The sequence below is a fragment of the Meleagris gallopavo genome, chromosome 20, assembly GCF_905368555.1.
Source record: "Meleagris gallopavo chromosome 20, MGAL_WU_HG_1.1, whole genome shotgun sequence".
NCBI classification, from domain to species: Eukaryota; Metazoa; Chordata; class Aves; order Galliformes; family Phasianidae; genus Meleagris; species Meleagris gallopavo.
In genome coordinates this window covers 1951055-1972251 of record NC_139423.1, presented here as the reverse complement: position 1 = coordinate 1972251, position 21197 = coordinate 1951055, and the positions used below count along the sequence as shown (strand labels likewise).

General features: G+C 52.2%; 1 protein-coding gene across 1 annotated transcript in view; it reads right to left on the bottom strand.

Moving 5' to 3' along the window:
• NTN1 (netrin 1) overlaps positions 1-21197 on the bottom strand; it is a 50431-nt gene that overhangs the window by 9086 nt on the left and 20148 nt on the right. Inside the window, exon 2 of the mRNA XM_085240396.1 lies at positions 6653-6841. Within this exon, the coding sequence (XP_085096522.1) occupies positions 6653-6841 (189 nt within the window). The remainder of the gene's footprint in view (positions 1-6652; positions 6842-21197) is intronic.

Here is a 21197-nt window from a genome sequence, read left to right as displayed (position 1 = left end):
ATGAGGGCAGGGTTACACAAGGAGAGGGAAAGGGCACGGGGAGCCCAGCAACCAGCCAGGGCTTCCGGGAGTGCGGCTGTGGGGCTGGGAGGGACCATGGGGGTGCGGGTGGAAAGGGGAAAAAAATAAAGGAAAAGAAAGGTACAAGGAAGGAGAAAGGAAAAAAAAAAAAAAGAAGAAGAAAGAAAAATGAGAAAAGGGGGGGAGAAAAAAAAAAGAAAAAAGGGAAAAAAAAAGAAGGAAAAGGAAAAAGGAAAAAGAAAAATGAGAAAAAGGGCAAAAAAGAAAAAAGAAAACAGGAAAAAAAGAAGGAGAAGGAAAACAGAAACAAAAGAAACAGGGAAAAGGGGAAAAGGAGAAATGAGGGGAAAAAAGGAAAGAAAGGGATGAAAAAGGAAAAAAATGGAAAAAAGCAAGGAAAAGAGAAAAATGAAAAATGGAAAAACAAAGAGAAAAAGGAAGGAAGGAAAGGGGGAGTAAAAGAAAAAAAGAGGAAAAAGAATAAATGGAAAAAGAAAAAAGAAAAATAAGAAAAAAGGAAAAAAAAACAAAAAGGAAAAAAGGAAAAAAGAAGAAAAGTAAGATGAAAGAAAGGGAAAAAATAAAAAATATAAAAAATGAGGAAAAAAGGAAAAAGGACAAAAAGGGGAAGAAAGGAAGAAAGGGAAAAAAGAGAACAGGGAAACAGGAAAGGGAAAAAAAGAAAAGAAGGAAGAAAAAGAGAAAAGGAAAAAATGTTCAGAAGGGGAAAAAAGGCAAAAAGGGAGTGGGGGAAAGGAGGAAAGGGAGAATTGGAAAAAATAGTAAGAAGGAAGTAGGAAATTAAAATATAAAGAGGGAAGAAATAGGAAAAGGAAAACAAGAAAAATGAGGAAAAAAGACAAAGAAAGGGAGAAAATGAAAAAAAAAAGGAGGAAAAACAGAAGAAAGAAAAAAAGAAAAACGAATAAAGACAAAAGGGGGAAAACATAGAAGGAGAAAGAAAAAAGGGGAAGAGAAAAATGGGAAGAAAAGGCAAAAGGAAGGGAAGGGAAGGGAAGGGAAGGGAAGGGAAGGGAAGGGAAGGGAAGGGAAGGGAAGGGAAGGGAAGGGAAGGGAAGGGAAGGGAAGGGAAGGGAAGGGAAGGGAAGGGAAGGGAAGGGAAGGAAGGGAAGGGAAGGGAAGGGAAGGGAAGGGAAGGGAAGGGAAGGGAAAACAGCACACTGCAGCAGGTGCCTGAGACGTGGTCAGGGACAGCAGGGGATAACGGCTGGCTTCCCCCCGCCTCAATGCCTGACTTCTCACAGGATGAAACATGGAATCATTGAAAGGCTTGGAAGGGGCCTTACAAATCAAGTGTGTGGAACCTGCCCTACATGTGGGACGTGCGCAGGCTCTGCCCAAAGCTGGGACCTGCCCAATGCGGCCAGAGGAGTTCTGGGCATGCAGCAGAAAGCCTGAGGGCTGCGCGGGTGGGAGGAGCGCTGGAGGGTCCCTGCCAGCTGCAAGCACTCCAGCTCCAGCCGCCTGCAAACATCTGGCTGATTGCAGGCGAGCACAGAAGAGCCAGGAGATAGCAGGTTGTGCTCGGAGAGGGGTAGAGGCACGCTGAATAGCACATCAGGACGCTATAGAAATTAGCGTCGGGCCCTCAGCCTGAGTGAAAGGCAAGAGGAGAACCCAGGAGGCGGCAGCGGTGCCAAGAGATGGTGGAGAAGTGCCAAGGCGTGCGCCGTGTCCGGGTCAGACAGGTGCTGCTCCTCCAGGCGGGCACAAAGGGACATTCAGAGCTCTCAAAGAGGAACCTATTCCAGCGATAAAAGGAAACGCTTCCTTGCACCGCACGTAATTAACTCGTAGAGCTCGTGCTACGAGACACCATGGCAAAGACCCAACAGGATTAGATGGGCCCGTGAATGAGAACATCTGTAGTTACATTAGCTGGGATTAATATCTATACGGATATAGGCGCTCCTCGCCAGCTCCTCTCTGCCTGCGGCTAGGAGGAGATTTCCCCTGTGGATGTGCTAGTGCAGAACTGGAGGACTGTGTCCTTGTCTGGGGCTGCAGGACTAACCACTGCCCCTCGTGCAGAGCTGCTGACGGTCTGCGTCATCCACCAGAGCATCAGCACTATCAGGATTTGGGATTTGGGCCTGAGAAAATCTGCAAGAAGTCTTCAGACTGTGCACGAAAGGATGTGAAATGCCCTGGCAAAATGTTGGAACTTGTTGGGATATCTCCGGCCCACCAAAGGCAGACAAGTAGCATGACAAAAATGCAAACGTTTTTCCAGCCCAGAATGCTGGTCAGAGGCACTGCCAGCTGCTAACCTTCCCCACACACGTGTGCTGAAAGGCAAACAGAGGCACGAAGCTCCGGGCTTAGCTCCCCTCAGGTGTGACCGTGGTGATCGGAAAGGACCGCCCTGCTGGAGAACTAGCATCTTCCTGCTTTCCGGGCAGGTCTGTCCTGGGGAAGCTTTCGGAACAATGAAATCCCATTTGAGTGAACAACAGAAGGTGTGATCTCAACTCTTGTCACACTTACTTATGCCATGGGAAGAGAAAGCTGTGCACCTGATGTGCCTCCCGCCAGCCTGGCTCGGCTCTACCCAGCCTTTTGCTGACCAGAAGCAGAGGTTGAAACGTTTCCTCCGTTAACTCTGGATCCTAATGATGGCTTTCAAGATGTGCTGTGCAGTGTTGCAAGGAGATCACTGCCTTGCCTGCAGTATTGTGAACCGGATTTATTTTGCCAAAGGATCATGTTCGTGCAGCATGTTCCTCGTCACATTCTCCTGGAGATTTAAAGCCTTTCTCACCGGCAGCACATGAATTCCCTCTTTTATCAGACAAAGACAAATAATCTCCTGGCATTTCAGCGTCTGCCTTCCTGTACTGCTTCTCAGGGCTCTCCCATTTCCTTCTCCTGAGCTGGCACCTGGAGAAGCCAAGGGCTGGTAAGAGCTCCTGTTAAGAGCTGCTGGAATTCCCTCCTTGTCTATGAGCTCCACTGTTTGAGTACATCTTGAAGTGATGGCAGAGAGCTGCTGGGGATGCTGAGACCTGCAGGGGCGGAGCATCACCGCCTCCTTCTTCTGGCTTTGACAGAAAACCTGGTTTGTTTGGTTTTTTTTTCATTGAAAAATGTCAATTTTGATCAAAGACACCCAGGGGCAGGTGTGGGCAGGCAGAGAGGAGCAGGCACAGGACCTCACGGCTCTGAAGTAACGTAGAGCTGAGCCTGCTCCTGTGGGAGAAATTGCTTCTTGCGGAGTTCAAGGGTCACTTACAGGAGAGAGCGCAGATTGGAAATACTTTCACTGAAGAAAAAAGTCAGACTCTCCTCCTGATGCGTTTTTAGCCTGGCCCCTGGGAAAGAGGTTCCTGCGGGTGGATTCTTCCACAAATAATACTTCAATCAAATCTGGCAGTGGAGCCAAAGCCTTAGAGCTGATGATCTTGCCGCGAGCCCATGGCACAGGCAGCAGGTGAGCAAAGAGCTCAGCACAGGGGTGGGAAGGCAGTGGGACACCCGTTGTGGGAGGAGATTGTGGCTATGCACACTTGGTTCCAGGGGAAGAGCAAGCCCGTGGAGAAATTAAGCTCTGTGTTGGGCAGATCAATACGGTGGAAGTTCAGGATTTCTCCAGGGATGTGATCACTCAGTGACAACCCAGCACTGATGCAAGAATTTGATTCTGGCCCACCAGCACCAGGGGTTGGCTCATCTCACATAGCAAAGGGTCTTCAAGGAGGAAAAAAAGTTGAAGAGAAGAAAGCTGGAAAATCACAGACAACTCCCTGGAGGGAATCTGTAGAAAGTCTTGCATTGGACATGGCCTTGCGAAGTCATGAATGGGCTGTGATAGAGATGAGCATCAACGAGAAGTGGTTGGGGGAAAGGAACCATCTCTCTTAGGAAGCACCTCACCTGCTCCTAAGGTGGACAGCAAGGGCAGATTTCCTGCACTGCTATCTAGCATCCTAACCCTAATCCTAACCACAATCCTAAATCCAACACCAGCTCCAGCACTAATCCTAACTTTAACTCCAACCCCAACCCTGAACCTAACCATAATCCTAGCCCTGCAGTGTTGTGGGAAACCAGTGGAACCATCCAGCAGAAGGAGTTGCTGTGGACTAGGAAGGGCCAGAGCCAGGAGCCACCTTTGGGGGCCATGCACAGGGACCCTCCCAGCCAGCATCTCCTTGTCTTTGAGATGTGCCAGCCATGAGATGTCTAAGCTCTGCCCATATGTGCATCAGAGACTAAGGTGGCAGGGATATTTGTAGGACTTGAGGGGTGCTGCTGGCCACCAAAGCCTGCAGAGATGCCCCATGGACATGGTATTGACAGAAAGGAAGCAAGGGCTGCTCCTTGCGTCCTACCCTGGGACACAGATGTTGGAACATCAGCAATAGGACACCAGTGATGGGACACCAGTGATGGGACGCCACTTGGCAGCCAGCTCATTTTCAGCCTCTGCCTTAACTGGGGTTAACCCAACACCTCCTGCACCCCAGCATCCTGGGGAGGGGAACTCTGCAAGGGCTCATCTCCTCGTTTGGCCCCAGTAGATGCTCTCAGAGCTCTAATCTGGTCCCGCAGCTCCCTCTATAGTCGATGGGGAGGGACGGGGCACACGGACCACTGTCCCTGCCACCAAGGGCTCTGTTCCCCCTCCTTTAGAAACCAAATCCTGCCTTCCTCCCAGGTGTGCCCATAACGCCTCTCATTTGTCATCATTTCTCTTCAAAAATCATGCACATCCATCCCTGAAAATGTAGGGTTGTTTTATGGCCAGGCTGTAAAACCCCATGGAGTTCTGTTCCTAGAAGATGACATCAGTGCCAATAATCTGTCCGTTATCAGGGCTGGGTTTAATCCCACGAATTGACAGGGCACTGATCTGCGGTGGGAGGAGCAGGTGGAGGTTGGAAAGAGCCAGATGTGGGGTTCCACCATCAGCACCAATGGGAAAAGAAGAAAGCACGACAAATGAGAAGCATGGGCTTGGTGCTTTGGGAGCTGTTCATGCTCTCGCAAAAATCATTGAGAAAGGAGGGAAAATTGCACTTGTTATAAGCTTTGGTAAGATGAACATTTGAGATTTGTGGGTTTTTTGTTGCTAAGAGGGCAGTACAGAGGGTTTTGCTCTACTTATCCCTGCTCCTGCTGCCTTTGGCTTCATCCCACGTGGTCTGCAGCCTCACACCATGCTCTGCCCATTGCATGGCTCTGCTATGTGGTGTCTCTGATCACCCACAGCTTGTTTTCTTTGCTGTTTGGCTTTCAGGTCTTTTTTTTGCAAGAAGACAAGTGAAAGCACACACACAGACAAGGAACATGGCACAGCTGCATCTAGACAGGACGAATGGGGCTGGATGCACAGCAAACGTCCCCAGCAGATTTCATGGGACATTTGCTGGGAGCTCAGCTGCATGCTTGCAGGGTGGATAACCACGCTGCATGCCCCTCAGCGGGTCCCTGCATTGGGTTAAACGGGGTACACATGAAACATTCATATTTGTAGCAATTATTTCAGAGCAGCCCTTGAATCGGGGACACAAAACGGGGGGAACATAAAACACAGTGACATAACCAGGGCTCAGGAAAAGCCAGCGTTCAAAGGGATGCCTTCGCTGGAGGAAACTCCATTTCGCCTGCTTTTGTATAGGATGGTGGATTACACCAACAATAACCCATTGCAACGAGTGTGAAATCGTGCTAATAGCCCGCGAGTCGGGGAGCTGCTCGCACACCGGCATATTGATTGCAGTGCTTTGTATCTGGGAGCACCAGTGGCCACATTTTGTCACAACCTGTGGGGGGTTTGGAGGAGCGTTTCAATGCAGCAAGCTCAAGTTTCAAGAGCAGTGTGAGAAGGCAGGGAAAAGAGGAAAAAACAATTGTTTGAAGGGATGGATGAGCCCGCATCTGGGAAGCGTGGGTTTACGGCATTGCGTTTGCAGGATTTGCTCTCATTTATAACAGCAGAGCTTGGGCAGAGTGGGGACTGTGGGCACCCACCCATGCTGAAGTGCTATCCCATGCCTTGCGGGGCTCCAGGAGCCCTCTGGAGAGCGCCCTGCGGATGGGGAGTTCTGCTCCCACCTCCCGTCCTGGCCAAAGAGGGGACTTCAGAACTGTTTGTTGAGCAGAGTAGTAGATTTCCTGTTTTATCATTCTGTCTTCATCTGGAGGGGGGAAGCGGTTGGTGCACAGACTCAGTGCTGCCCATCTTGGGAAGTGCTGGTTTGCAGACCCAGCGTCCAGTCCCAAATATGGGATCTGCATCTCCCTGATGCACGGGAGTGAGAAAGCAGCTCTTGTAAACTGCAGACACATCAGCACATCAGCAGACTGTTTGTGTCTGAGCTGGCAGGGGACAACCAGCACACTGTGAGGTTGGAACGGGGTGAGTTTTAAGGTCCTTTCCAACCCAAACCATTGTGTGATTCTACGATTCCGTGGTTCCATGATTCTGTGAGGCTTTTACTCTCAGCGGGAGGCTGGGGAAACTAGAGGGACAAGGGCATGGAATGGGATGGGGACAAGAAAAGTCACTGCGGTGTCTCAGCTAGGTGCGGGGGAGCAGGAGCATGTGGGCACAGTAGGCAGAGGAGAAGGGGCCACGCCACCCCCCACCCCTGCCCCATAGAGGTACCTTTGCAGGCCTTGCGGTGGGAGATGGGCTTGCTGAGGTCGCGGTAGAAGCCCTCCTTGCAGTAGTGGCAGTGCCGCCCGGCCGTGTTGTGCCGGCAGTTGAGGCAGACGCCGCCGCTCTTTCTGCCCGACAGCTTGTACAGCTCCATGTTGAAGCGGCAGCGCCGTGCGTGCAGGTTGCAGTTGCAGGCTGTGGGAGCACAGGGCACAGAGCATCAGTACGTGGCCACCCCACGCAGCACGTCCCCAGTGTCACCCAAGGGTGACAGCTGCCAACCCACGCCCATCCCTGGGCACCGTGGGGCTCTGAGGACATCCCACTGCCAATTCCCCCCAAACCACTTGCCCCAGGGCTTCCAGCACCCACTTCCATCCCATCCCGTTGTTCCCATTGCATGAGTCCCAACACACACATTTGAGCCCTATGCACCGTTTAAAACCTTCTCGGTCCTCTCCCTTCCTGGTGCTCCTTGCCATGCAGCCCACAGCCCTCACCTCTCCATCTCCATCCTACCCACCTCAGCCAACCAGGCACCAAAGCCCTCTCTGACTGAATGAAAAGCACTGTGGCCGACCCACTGGGAGGTGTCCCATGTCCCCCCTGCACACCCCGGTGTCACCGCCGCACCGCTTTAACACGGCGCTTTGGCAAAAGGCGACGGGAGGACTTCAAAAGCTCGACCCCGGGGCTGTCACGAGGCCGTCAGGAGGCGGTTGCTGTGCGCTTTGCAGGGTTTTACAGCTTGTTTTCTTTTCCCGTTGCTTTTGTTTGCTCTTTGCCCCTGAACAATGCAGCTGTGCAATGCCAGCCCGCAGCTGGGCCCCCCACGCGGCACGAAGGTGTCACAGCTCTGCGCTTGTCACCTTCCTTTTGAACAGAGATGTCTTAATCCCTCATTCCTTCCTGTTTACCTTATGGTGCTTGCCCAAGACAAAGGCATGCGATATTTGCTTAATTATCAAATTTCAGCCCTGAAATTTACAGTGCAGTTCCGGGTTACTTATTGGGAACAATCCCCAGCTCGCTCTCAGCGCAAAGCTGTTGTGGGGAGCGCAGCCACGTAGTAGGATACTTGATGCTTTCCATCAGTCCTACAGCCACGTCCGCCCAGCAGGATGTTGAGCCACTCCCCTGCTTCCCCCATGCGACCCCAGTTCCTGCAGGGAGCACACCAGGGCCCGACCTCACCTCCCACAGACCCTAATGATGCAGAGTGGTGCTAAAACACGATTCCTGATGCCACAGCTCTGAATTGTGGATTGCATGCCCTTGGATGAGCACCCAGCCAACTCTGTACTTGGTCCTAGACGAACAACACGGAGATATTTCTCCAAGTGGCGGCATGGAGAAGAGCTCCTTCTTCCCCAAAGCTAAAGATGTGAATGTTTTCTAAAAATCCTTAATGCTCACCTCCTCCAACAAGTTGTGTCGTGTCCAAAGAGCTCCATCACACTTTTTGGAAAATATGCACATTGGCTGGATTTAGGGAAGAAGGAACTCTTCTCCGTGCCACTTGTGTTGGAGGAAAGTTGGAGCTGGTCCTCCAGTATTTTGCAAGATGGCCCTGGCATGTCCCTTTAAACGACTCAAAGTTGAGCCCACCCGGAGAGCGAGTGGAAATCTTTGCATTTCTTTGGGTTGCTCGATAAACAGAGATGTGTTTGCAAAGCCAGGACGCAGAGCTCCCGGGGGTTTCTCAGGGTCTTTGCAAACATTTTGGCTGGTCCAGTGGGCAGAACTGCATGGGAAGAGCAAGTGGGGTGTGTGGAGCTGCTCCTAGCCCAGTTTTTAAGCTTCCAGGGATGCAAAAATTCTATGTCTGGAGGAGAGAAGAAGCTGGACCTTGCAAGAGGCTGTGGGACCGTCTCTCCAATATCAGTGAATTGTGACACCAACAGCACAGCCGGGGCTGTCAGAGTTCCACCTGAGGCATTTGCTGGGCACTGCTCATTTCCTAACCCCACGCAGTAGGATGCTTTCCATCAGTAAGCCCTTGCTGGGGATGAGGCTGGGATGAGGCATGGTGAGAGCTGATGATGGGGACACAGGGTGCAGAGCTGGGATGAAGGCAGTGGGGAGATGCTGCAGGGCTCTCCTTGCCGAGGATTCATTGCCTGCTCTGCTAAAGCCTCTTGCCTGCTTTCAGACACCCACTGGCCTGGCATTTGTTCCTAGCCACCGGGTTTGTTTCCCCACCACAGTGAGTGATTCTTTGGCAGTCCATCTTTTCTTTCTATGAACGACTTTGCCGGCTGCAATAAGGAGTCACCTCCCAGTGTCAGCATCACCCCTGCTCCTCACGCCTTGTGTGTCACCCTGCAGAGGAGGTGCTCCAGATCTGGTGGGGAGCAAACACCCAGTGCTGCGAGTTTCCAGTGCAAGGTTTCAGCTCCTGTTACTCAGATGAATTCAATGCTCCTGTCTCCTGCTCCTTTCTTTCCCTTCGTTTGCCAATGATCTCCCCTGCCTTCATTACATCCAGATGCACACAGGCCATCAGATGGCCCTCAGGTGAAACACAGATATTCACAAGCCTGAAGGAAGGTGGGCTGGAAAAGAGGAAAGCTGCAGTATGGAGCAGGTCAAAGCTTTGGGTGCTCTATCCCCAGAGGCTCCAAAGGACATAGATGGGCCCTGGGCATCGTGAGTTATGGGGGCAGCAAGCCCACGGCAGGGAAGGGGAGCTCTATGATCTTTATAAAGTCCCTTCCAGCCTAAGCCATTCAATAACGCTATGATTCTACAGAAACACAACATAAGGACCAACAGTTCTATCGCAGATGGCCAAGGTGTGCAGGATGTTCTCGCTGGGGCAATGGAAGATCTGTGGTTGGAGATGCAGGCTGGCGGTGTCCTTTGTGTTGCCACCATACCCCCATGCCCGTGTCCCCCTGGACGCATTCTTCCCTGTGGTTTTCATTCAGCAATGACAATGTGGCCCTTCCAAATTACCCCACCCTTCCAAACTTATATTTTGGCCATTTTCAAGATGAAAATTGCTTTTTAAGCAAACGAAAACCCCACAACATTTTGTTTTAATTTTTGTGAACAATAATTTGGGGGGGGGAGGGCGGGAAGGATGGGAGAGGATAGAAGAAGCCAGGGGCTGAAAACAATCTCTAAATTTGACTCAGTTTTATGAACAGACTCAGTCTCCTCAAAATTATTCTTTTCCCAGATGAGTTTATTTTATTTTATTTTATTTTCACAAAAGAATCTCCTAATTCAGTCTGAGCTATTATTTCTCTCCTGCAGGAGCAAGCCTCACATACTTCATACAACAAGGGCCATGCTGTCTATGTTTTAAGCCCCTGGAGACCTGCAGGCATTTGGGGGATCCTTTTTTTTGGGTCCATATTTGGTTGAACACTGGCACAGCTGCCCAGGGAGAAGGGGGGGTCATCTTCTCTGGAGGTGTTTGAGAACCGTGGAAATGTGGCACAGAGGAACGTGGTTTAATGGGCATGGTGAGGGTGGGTTGGGGGTGGACTTGGGGATCTTAGAGGTCTTTTCCAACCTTAGTGATTCTATGAGTCAGTGGGTAGACGAAGCAGCCACACTTGAATCTAAGAGCAGGGATGACAGGGATGGAGCACTTGGAGCCAGTGGAATGAGGTGGAATGGGAGGGTCCCTGGTCCCCTGTGGCACCCTATGTGTGTGTGCTACGCCTGAGTGAGGAGGAGTGTGGGAGCTCACTTTGGTTAGCTAGGGATGACCCAACGAAGGGAAAACCCATGGGATGCTGCGGCCACGAGGGAGACATGAGGCCTGTGCCAGATCCCAGGTTTTCCTGACGCTCAGCCCAAGGAGATGGATAACAGAACCACAGAACACACAGCCACAAACACAGCCGGCAGCTGAAGTTTGGTCACAGCAACACGTCCCTGCCCCACAGCCCCACCGATAAGAGCTTTGTTTGCTCTCACATAAAAAAATGCCAAACTCACTGTTTGGGCTTAAATATTTGAGACTGGGTGTCTGACTCAGGCTGAATGTTTTTGGAAGAATTCCTGCTAAAATGATTCAGCTGCTAAAGAGAAGCGAGCAAAAAATACAGCACAGTGCCAACGCTAACAAGTTTGGGGATTTCTTTCCTTAAAGAAAATCTGTTGCCCTTATGGTTGAGGCCAAGGCTTAAAAAGAAAAACATCGCTCCCTGGTAGGGATGGGTCTTGTGCTGTCTCTAGGAAGAACTGTGCAAATTTAGTCGAATTTGTCACTGAAATAGGACTAAGTCCAATTTGTATTTGAATAAGCCATTGAAAAATGGGGGAAACGTTCGGTCTGAAATGGCATAAAGTTTGACAGGGTGCCCTGAAGATCTCTCTTGCAGTGGTCAACCCAAGCTCAGGAGCAAGGGCCTGAACTCCAGCACCCAGCTCACACACCGGCTGCCAACAGGAGCATCAGAACACTTGGCAAAGCCCAGCGACCCTGAAACAACACCCACAATGGCTGTGGTCTCTGGTATGTCCTTTTGGGAGTAAATAGAGAAACTCCAAAGCTTCTCAAAGCCCGGAAGGAGAAAGACCCATCCCATCAGATCAGCTGCTGAAGGTAGCTTTGCCAGCACTCGGCATTATCACCTCCCTGCAGTGCCACAAGGCACAGAGCCGTTCTGGCAGCACTGGGCACTGCTGTGACTTTACTGCAGCGTGACCTCGTCCTTTCTCATTTCAGGCAAGGAGATCTGTTCATAACTGCTCCACACTGATTCCTTCCAGGCTGACCTGAAGCACCAGCATCTCAGCAGGTATTTCCTGCTGCTCGTGTTCCCCCTCACAAAGCACCACAAGCAGAGCGAGACGTACCCCTGGGAGCTGTGCTGCTCGGGTTAGGAGCCAGATCTGCCCAAGCTGTGAGCAGCAGAGGTCTCCCCACTGCACACGTGGCGAGCAGCTGCTGGCAGTGATGCATCCCACCACTCCGTGTCTTCCTGCCCGAACCCTCAGGGACATCCCCAGTGACCTCCAGCGGCCCCTTCTGAGCAGCGAGGATGGATGGAAACCTGTGGGCCTGCCGTGTGGCACTGACATGTTGAGTTGTGTGGCAGCTCCTCACCCGCAGCGTTTTAGCCCAAGACAAAGGGCTCTTACTCAACACAGGATGCGGATGACAGCGAGCTGAGCCCTGGTGCAGCACACAGTGCACAGAGTGACTGGAGATGGGCTGAGATCACCCCTGCTTCTTCCAGCCTGGGGTTGGCTGCTGTTCAGCTGAGATGCTCATGAACAAAGCTGCCAGAGATGGAAGCTCGAGCCCTGTAGCTCAGATCCTGAGCTCACCACAGAGCGGGGAGCGATGCTCTGGTACCTAGCAGGAGCCCCCTTCTTGCAGCAGAAGCAGGAAGTTTTCTCTTTATGCCAGGTGTGATGGAGAAAGGCTGCAGATAAGATCCAGCCTGGCAGGAACTCGACTAACATACTGTTTTAGAAAGGAAAAGTCAAGAAATGAGCTCCCTATTTCAGTTGGGGAGATGATGCCAGGCTGTCATCAGCCTTTTTTTCATGTAATTGCACCATCCATATCTGGCCTCCTACGGTCATAAATGCTTGGAAATGCATTGTTTGCATCCCATAATTCATTCAGCAGGGAGCCCTGGCCATGGGCTGACCCCGAGGTGCCCCAGCAAACACAGCACATGGGGTCACCACTGTCGCAGCACTGTTCCCACTCCAAGACACTGTCCCACAAGGCTTCCTGCACTCCCAGTGAGGGATTGTGCTGGACACTTAAGGGTTAAAGCCACAGCAGAAACAGATATTGAAAGAATTTGCACATTCGGAGCAAAGTTTACTTGAAATGTAAAAGGCGCAACGATGCAACCAACCCAGCAGAGAGGCAACAGACTGAAGAATCTGTATGAAATCTTATCAGCCTACAGAGACACAGACAGCCCCAGCTGCACTCCTGCACTGCCCTGGGGAGCAGGGACACTGGGAACCAACAGCCATGGACTGACAGTCAAGTGGGGTGACGACAATGCCAGGAGAGTGACAGTGATGCTGGGAGTGTGACAGTGATGCCGGGGGGTGATGGATGCTGAGTGGCTTTACACCCCCTGGAGCTGCAGTGCCATTAGGGCAGCCCCTACCCCTCAGCCTGTGAGGTCGGGCTATGCTGAGCTGGGGTTGAAGCACCACCAGAGCGTGTTGAGGAGTGTGTTATGTTGTTTTAACCCCAGCTCGTTTCCCAATCCCATCTGGAGCTGGGCCAGGGGGATTATTAAACCAGCACCGGGCAGATCCGCCACTGGAGCTGCAGTCCTGCAGCCTCTGACTGTGGCTGGTGGTCACTTCTGAGCCCAGTGTTGTACCCCTCCAAGGTGACGTGGGGCCAGTGGCACTGCACTGTGTCACCGTGTCACTGTGTCGCTGCAGCTCAGTGTAGCAGCAACCCCCTGCCCACTGCCAACTGGGTCAGCTCAGCAGCAAACAGCCCCAAAAATCTGTGCTCCTAAGTTCCCCAATCTGCAGCAGGCACAGGGAAGTGCTGCCATGACACTACTGTAGGTCCCGTGTGAACCTAACAGTGCTGTGCATCAGTTTCCCTTTCAGGTGACAGAACTGGGATGTTCTGGCTGCAGGAAACTCTTTTCCCTTTCTTCTTCTGGTCCTTTCACTCCATACCCTCCGAGGTGTTAACCTGAGCCCTGCACAAGCCCTGTTCTGGCCTTAAAACCCAGTGCAGGTGTGAAGGGCCATGATGCCCCTGTGTGCTCAGCACTATTTGCATCTCCGGGGCTGTGCAAAGCCCTCCTTTGTGGTGCGGCTGAGCCTGGGCAAACAGAGCTGGCTTATCTCAGGGGAGGTTATCAGGGAGCTCAGACAGGAGGAAAACTCCACTCTACGTGCCTGACCTCCCCATCACCACTATCATTGCTGTGGACATGGATGCTCTTTGAGGAGATGCTGCTCATTGTGCTCCCAGAACCGAGGTGGGTGCCAGGACTGCCTTGCACAGCTCTGCTGTGTTTGGATTTCCTGGAGACTGGGGCTTTACCAAAAGCAGGCAGGCTTGTCCCTCTTATCAGAACTACCGTTAACGGATGGCCGTTGGCTGCTACATGCTGGTGTGCTGGGAGCACGCAGAGCCTGTGCTGCTGGGAGTGAGGTGCTGTCACCTGCTCCTTGTGCAACCCCAGTGCTCCCTGTGCAACTCCAGTGCTCCTTTTGCAACCCCGCAGCCTTCATGTGCTCAGCTCTCACACAGGTGCTATGGAAAGGCTGGGATGTGGCATCAGCCACGATCCCATGGAGCTCCAGGCCCCCAGCTGACACTTTATGCCCTGCTGTCAGGACACTGCATGCGAGGCAAGTGTTATCAGACCCCATTAATTAGCTTATCACAGGCAATTAGCTCCACAGCTCAGGCTGCCCCCGGGGAGAAGACTGCAGACCTGAGTGGTTTCAAACATGCATTCATAGAACTGCAGCATGTCTGGCTTGGAAGGGACCTTAAAGGCCATCCCATTCCAATCCCTGCCATGGGCAGGGATCCCTCCAGCTCCGCTGTCAGTGCTCACCACAGGCTCAGGCAGCTCCAGGGATGGGGCACCCACAGTCTGGGTAGCAGTGCCGGGGTCTCACTACCACTGGGCATAGAGGTTGCTCTCCCTTTTCTTGACTCCTTCCCCACCCCCCGCAGCCCTCACCAAGATGTGAGGTTCACATTCAGCCTCTCGGTGGGAGAGCTGCTCCGTGCTTCAGCTGAAGCTCATGAATTTTGCCCAAGTGCTGCAGAGAGAGGATTGCATTTCTCCCAAGGAAGCCGCATTTCCTCCACTTCCAGCACCCGGCCGGGAGCAGGGCTGCTGTGTTTCATTCTGTATTTTGTTCTGGCCCCTGCTTTTGCGTTTTGGCTGCTACTCGGAGCCAAACCTCTGATCCTGCTGCAGCTCATTTTCAGGCGCGTGTGCCCCAGAAACTTTTTTCTTTCTTTCTTTTTTTTTTTTTTCCTAAATGAATTTTTCATACGGAATTCTTTTGCTTGATGGATGCAGTGAGAAACTATTTCCCAAACAGGAAAGAGAGAGGACCTCTCTCTCCCTCCCCTCCTCCCTCTCTCGCGTGGATGTTTTTAATAACAACATCAATTGTCTGCAGAAGACTTATTCCTTTCTGACCTCAGAACAACTCCTGGTTAGCGCATTCCTGCGTGGCTGCACCGCGAGCCGGGATGACTTCACCGAGGCTTCCTATAGCGATGCACAGCGAGGGGGAGATGCTGGCAGTGGGACCTGGGCTGTGCTGGGGCTGAGGATGCTGTGCCAGTGATTTCTATGATGTTCCACCCCCTGCTCCCCCAGCCCTGCCTCTCTTCCCTGGGGACAGCCCTGCTGCCCATTGTCCCCAAGATGCTGGAGCTGTTCCTGATGGTACCAGCTCCATGGGATGCCAGAGGTTTCGCAGACATGAACACAGCCCAACATCTGCGCCCTGCTCTTGCATTAAAGCCCTTAAGAGCCTAATTTGCACATTCTCAGTGCTGCAGGGCTGCACCGCAGCCATGCTCGTAGGACCCGAACCCAGAGCCTGTGGCATCCCACCTCGGCTGTGGGGCATTTTCCAGCCCATTAGTTGTAGCATCTTGGGACCAGCTGGAGCTGCTCTCTGAGTCCTAAGCCGTAAAGAGGAGCTGATTTTCCTGTTAGGTCATTGGAAATACCCATCTGGGCATTTTGGAAAGGCAGCGTGTTGGTTTTCTGCTGCAAAAGGGTGCTGGAAAGCCACAGCCACCTCAAAGCAGCAGGAGGAGGGACACTGAGCAGCAAGCAATCCAACCAAATGAGAGTTTGGGGGGATGGGGTAAAGCATTTCTATGGCCTGAACTACTGGCAGACTGGAGGAAGGGAATTGTGCAGGACAGCAGATGCTTTGGCATGAGCAGGGAGACAAGCTGCAGCTCAGCCCATCTCTGGACAGAACAGCTTTTGCAGTTCCAGTTTGGCCAGAGACGCCAGCGCTCACTCCCTCCCCAGGATGGGAACCCCATGGGTCAAAGCCTACAGGGTCAGGAGAGCCCCACGCTATGCCAACCAACAACCTGTTAGCCCCACAGCAAGTCTGAATCCACCAAGAGACCCAGAGACTCATTAGCTCCAACCACAGCACTGCGATGCAACATGCACAATCCCTCCCACGGAGGATTTCTGGCCATGGACCACCAGCCCTGGGGAAGGCCAGCCAACCCACAGGTGACGGCAGCCACCAGCCAGGTGTCACATCCCTCACTCAGCACCAAGCAGCTCCCAGGCACACCATTCCCTCCCGCCTTCCCAAACCAAACCTTGCAGTGTCTGTGGTTTGCCCGCTGCTGTTTATAAGGACTTTTAAGTGCTTGTTTGCCACGGTTTGCATCTCTGGCACAAAGCTTGCTGCAGCCCTGGAAATAACCCCGGGCTGAAGGCTGATCCCTGTGGCAGGAAATAAACATAATTTTGTAAGCATTAACACGCAGCAGAGCACCGGCAGGAACACGCAGCATTTCTGAGGAGCCCAGATGTTTGCACAGCAAAGGGCTGCTCCCCTCGCGCGGATGTCAGGGAACGCTCAGAGCCTCCAGGGATGTTCCTGCATTAGGAAAAAATGTCTTTGAAAGCCACAGAAACAGAGGCTCCGGCGAGGAAAATGAACCCATGGAGCATCACCTTGTGATAGGGACTGGGTGAGCGGAGTCACTGGGCACAAAGCCAGCCAAGAAGGGCTACGTGCCATGGGGAGGCCAATGGCATGACACAGGTAAGGCAACTCTCAGCCGTATGGTGGAGTCTGAAGCCCTCTGAGGTCCTTATGGGTTTGAATCTGGCAGGACTGAGGTGGGATGGCTGCTGCTTCCGTGCCCTTTTCACCTCGACCTCGAGAACCTCAACTCTCAAGCAAAGAACCAAACAAATCTCCACCAGGACAAACATTATTTCTTCTTCTCAAGCCAAACTCGGACAATCAGCCCAAAGCTCTTTCTGATGTCCCCTCCAGAGCTGAAATCTCCTTCACCTTTAGCCAAGCACGTTTCCCAGATGGACAAAACCCTTCTTCTCCCTTTGAAAGCAAGCAGAGAAGATTCCTCCCAGCTGCAGTGAGAGGAGTTTATTGCTTTTGTTGACAAACTAAACTAAACTGACAGTTGTAATCTGGAGTATCTGCCATAAGAGCAGAACTGGGGCCACCAGCTGGGGACTGGCTGGGTGCAATGGGCACAGTGCTGGGGCTTTGGGCACAGGGGCAGCCCCAAGGCATGCTATGGTCCTGCCCACAGCCCCATGCTTTGTTGGGTGGTGGGAAGGATTCCACATTGCTCGGTGCTGGAGGACGAAGGAGCAGAGACACAGAAAGGTCTGCAGCCACCCTCCATCACTACTCTTTTACCACCAGATTCCATTTAGAGGTGATACCCCAAATGGATCATTTCCATTGGGTTTGAGAGGATCTGGGACTTGATAGCATCTGCCCACAGAGGTGGTGCTGCTTGCCCTGCTTCCCATCCCATCTGTCCATGGCAACAGAGCTGTAGGATTCCAGACATGGTGCACTGAGGATGCACATTCGTAGTGAGGCTTCATCGACATCAAACCCTGGAGAACAACTTCCATACTCACTGCCATTTGTCTCATATATTTATTTAACAAACCCCAAAGCCTCTTATTTTGGGTAAATACAGTCCTGAATCAATATCAATCAGACCAAAGTGCAGGAAATGCACCTGGAAGGGAAAAGCATGGCTTCTAGAACAGTCGGAGGTGAGAATCACACACACAATCACAGAATTGTAAGGGTTGGAAGGGATCCTTGGGGACCATCAAGTCTAACTCCCCTTCTAAAGCAGGAGACCTGGGATGCTCAGTGGGTCTGTGAGAGAGGGAGCTTCAAGTCTGCATCCTGCCACGGTCCTTTGGGCTGCTCTCCATCCACACCAATGACAACAGGAGCAAATGTTTCATTCCTGCATGCTCATCTGGGCTGCACCCTGGCTTTGCTATCAAGGCTGGGCAGTACCAGCTGCAGTCAGTGCACCCAACACATCCCCTGCTATGGGCAATTGTTCAGCCCCAGTCTTGTCCAAATCATTTTTAACCTTCCACCACTTTGGCTTTGGCAGAGCCAAGGACACTCGATGGGTAGCTCACTGGAAGCAGCACTCCCTTCTATTTGCCTCTCCAGGTGGTAATGGGATGAAAATCGCCTGTAATCCCTCTGAATAAACCATGCAGCCATGGAATGGAATCAAATACCACTGCATTGTGTTCATCTACTTTTAACACAGCTGCTTCCACCACCCAATACAAAACAGGGAGGATCTCACAGCCAGGAGAAGAGGGAGGAGATGTCCAGCAGATCCCCAGCCCTGGACTGGGGTTCTCACCTGCCCTGCCCTCAGCATCCCTGCCCTTCCCTTGCACCCACAGGCTGACTGCAGCTTTGCCTCCCTGACCTGGGGCTGCTCAGGCCAAAATGAACAAGACCTCACCCAGGAAGAAGCCATGAGCTGTGCTCCACACATAGCTCTGTGTCAGTGAAAACAACTGCCCCGTGCCAGGCTAAATACAATTCCCCTTTTCTTACTTATATAACACGGTAACCTTCTTTTAACACTCACTGTATTCCTGGCACAACAAAGCATTACAGATCCCTTATGTTTCTTGGCCACAATGGCCAGGACACTCCAAGAAAACCAAAGTTGACTCAGAGCTGGCACATCTTGCTGCTGCTCATTGATACGGAGCACTTGGTATGCTAAGTGCTGGGTGCTTGCTAGGGTCAGGGTGCACAGGCCTTGTTCTGTGGCTTTCTGCCTTGTGTTGTACTGAGTTGGGTCCAAGTGGAGAAATGTCAGCACAGCTCAGGCTGCTCAACATCTCTTTCCTGCTTAGGGTGCCCCTGGGCATATCTTTGACCCAATCTGGGACCTTCACCGGTTCTTCCTTTCTCCAGCCACTGAGATCTTGGTTTGGTCCTTCCTCACGCCAACCACAGGGATCTTTGTTTCTTTCTCCAGGTATAGGGATCTTGGTTTAGTTCTTCCTTTCTCCAGCCTTAGAGATCTTGATTTGGTTCTTCCTTTCTCCAACTGTAGGTATCTTGATTTGGTTCTTTCTTTCTCCGTCTATAGGGATCTTGTTTTGGTTCTTCATATCTCCAGTCATAGGGATCTTGGTTTGGCTCTTCCTTTCTCCAGCCATAGGGATCCTGGTTTCCAGCAGGAGAGGGAAGAGTGAAATTTCAGCTTTAAAACTGAGCCACAATCCCTGGACTGGAGGTCAGTCTTAGCTTGTAAGGAAAGAAGTGGAGAAGGTTTAGGTTGAAGATGGATCTCCCTAACGCCAAACACAGGTGATGATGAAGACAGGGAGTAACACAAGGTCCATGAGGATCACTCCACTCCCGTTTGCTGCGGGTCGCAGCCTGCTGAGCCCACAGCCTCCCGGTTCATCAGGTCAGTGGTTGTTTGGGAAAGGTGCCTCATTAGCTCCGTGTTCTCCAAGAACATCAGAGCCTTGGCAGGGCCGAGCAGCAGGCTGAGGTTAGCAAAACAGCCCGGCGCAGACAGACGCTGGTGCATCCCAGCAGCCCTTGGACGTGCTGCGGGGACGCGTGCTCATGCCAGGGGTGTGCATTCCACCTCATCCCAAACCCTTCCGGATGCTGGGAACAGCCCGTGTCCGTGGGAAGACGCGCCGGGAGATGCATCTGGAGAACAAAGCCTCCTCGTCCTGCCCGAGAGACAGCGGCCGCCTGGCTCCTGCCGGCATTTCTCCACTACAAACGCGTGCTGCAGCCAAGAGCAACCTTCCCAACGTCCAACACGGCGCTCCTGCAATCGGGTGTCCCAGGGGACCAGCCCGGCTGGAAATGTCATTAGCATGTGTCACCTCTGCCTGCTTGGAAGGATTAATCAGAACAAGGAGCTCACTTTTTAATGAGCCTTTTCATGGTGCGTTACCGAGGGAGAAAAAAAATAACCCCCCTCAAGCGAAACAGATTTTCCAATAAAATTTATAGAGCATGAAAAAGGCTTCTGGCACTGGGGTTCAGAGGTGGCTGGCCTCGCACAAGCAGCACCACCCTCCTCCTCCTTGGAGGGTGAAAACAAAACAAACAAGCTGGGAAATGCAGGGAGCAGATAAGAGGAGGCATGTCCTCTGTGAGCTGCCTTTGTTGGTGAGTGACACGGGGATGGGTAAACCGAGTGCTCCGCTGCATCCCTGAGCCTGCCAGCACTGCTCTAGGATGGCAGCACTGGGACGTGACTGGGCACAGGGCAGAGTCGTGGGCAGTGCTGGCACTCAGGCAGCACCAAGGAACCTCAGCCTCACAAAGTGATGCTTGCCTTGGGGAGCTTGCAGTGTGCCCAGAAAGGGTGCCCAGCATCCCGTATGGGGAAGGACGGGGGGGTTGGAGCAGCTTTCCATGCCATGTCAAGAGAACAAATTATTCCTGTGCAGCCCACCCTTCCCTCCAGTAGCGAGTAATCCCTGCAACCATGACAGCCACTTCTCTTTGCCCCGGAGAACTGTATAAATCAGAGCGGAACAAAAGTCCTTTGCTGGGATCTGGGCATGTGCGCTGCGTTTCAAAGGGCAGGCACATTTCTCTATAGATCCGCATTCTCTGGGGACGGCAGCTCTGACAGCAGAGAGATTAAGCAAAACAACCCACTCAACCTACCCTTCTCCAACGTCTCTCCATGGGTGGAACAAACCCATCACAGTCAAACCACGGGGCAGAGCCATAATTCACACTTGTTACTTTGCTCCTCAGTTGTTTAATGGCCTATTTTTCCTACTTAATGTTTTCAAAGTTTTGAGTAATAATTACATAGAATACAGACTCCTTTGGCGTTAGAGCTGGAAAACTTAGAAATAATGAGGAGCAGCAAACCAAATGTACCAATTATTGGAGTCCTCGGGGAACCTGCGGAGCTCGGCGAGCTGCATCCAAGCCTTCAGAGCAGCCATTCAGGGCTCCTCACGCCTGGCACGCACGCACACACGAGCCCTCGCCCACACACCCAGCTCCAAGTCACCCCAGTGACACCAGGCAAACTTATTTCAGCTGCAGTCAGCACAGTTTGCTTTGTTCCCAGCAGTGTGGATCTCCTGCAGGATGGTACCATTGCTCGGTGGCCATGGCCAGGTGATGGCAGAGTGAGCACTGATCTCCTCCTGCGCTCTGTGGAGCGAAATGTTGCAACTGTTCAAAGCACTCTGGGCAGCAAATTTGTTTCTTTGCTGGTTGTTTGCACCAGCGGGGAGCTGGGCTCATGCCAGCTGAACGAGGGGCTGAAAATGAGAGCCATGGGGAGCCGAAGCCCTCCTGCTCCAAGGGTTCTTAGGAACCGCCTGTTGTTCTGTGAGCTCCTAATTACACAGCTATTTACTTAGGCAAATGTTGGCTTCCGTGTTGTTCCCCCTGTGTCTGCTTTGAGGCTTGGATTTGGTGAGGGTAGGATGGTAACCCCCATCACTGCAGCGTCGACACACCTCCAGTGGTCCCCTGGGTCACCTGGAGCCACCCAGCCCCTCCACCACCCTCCATTCCTCCACCA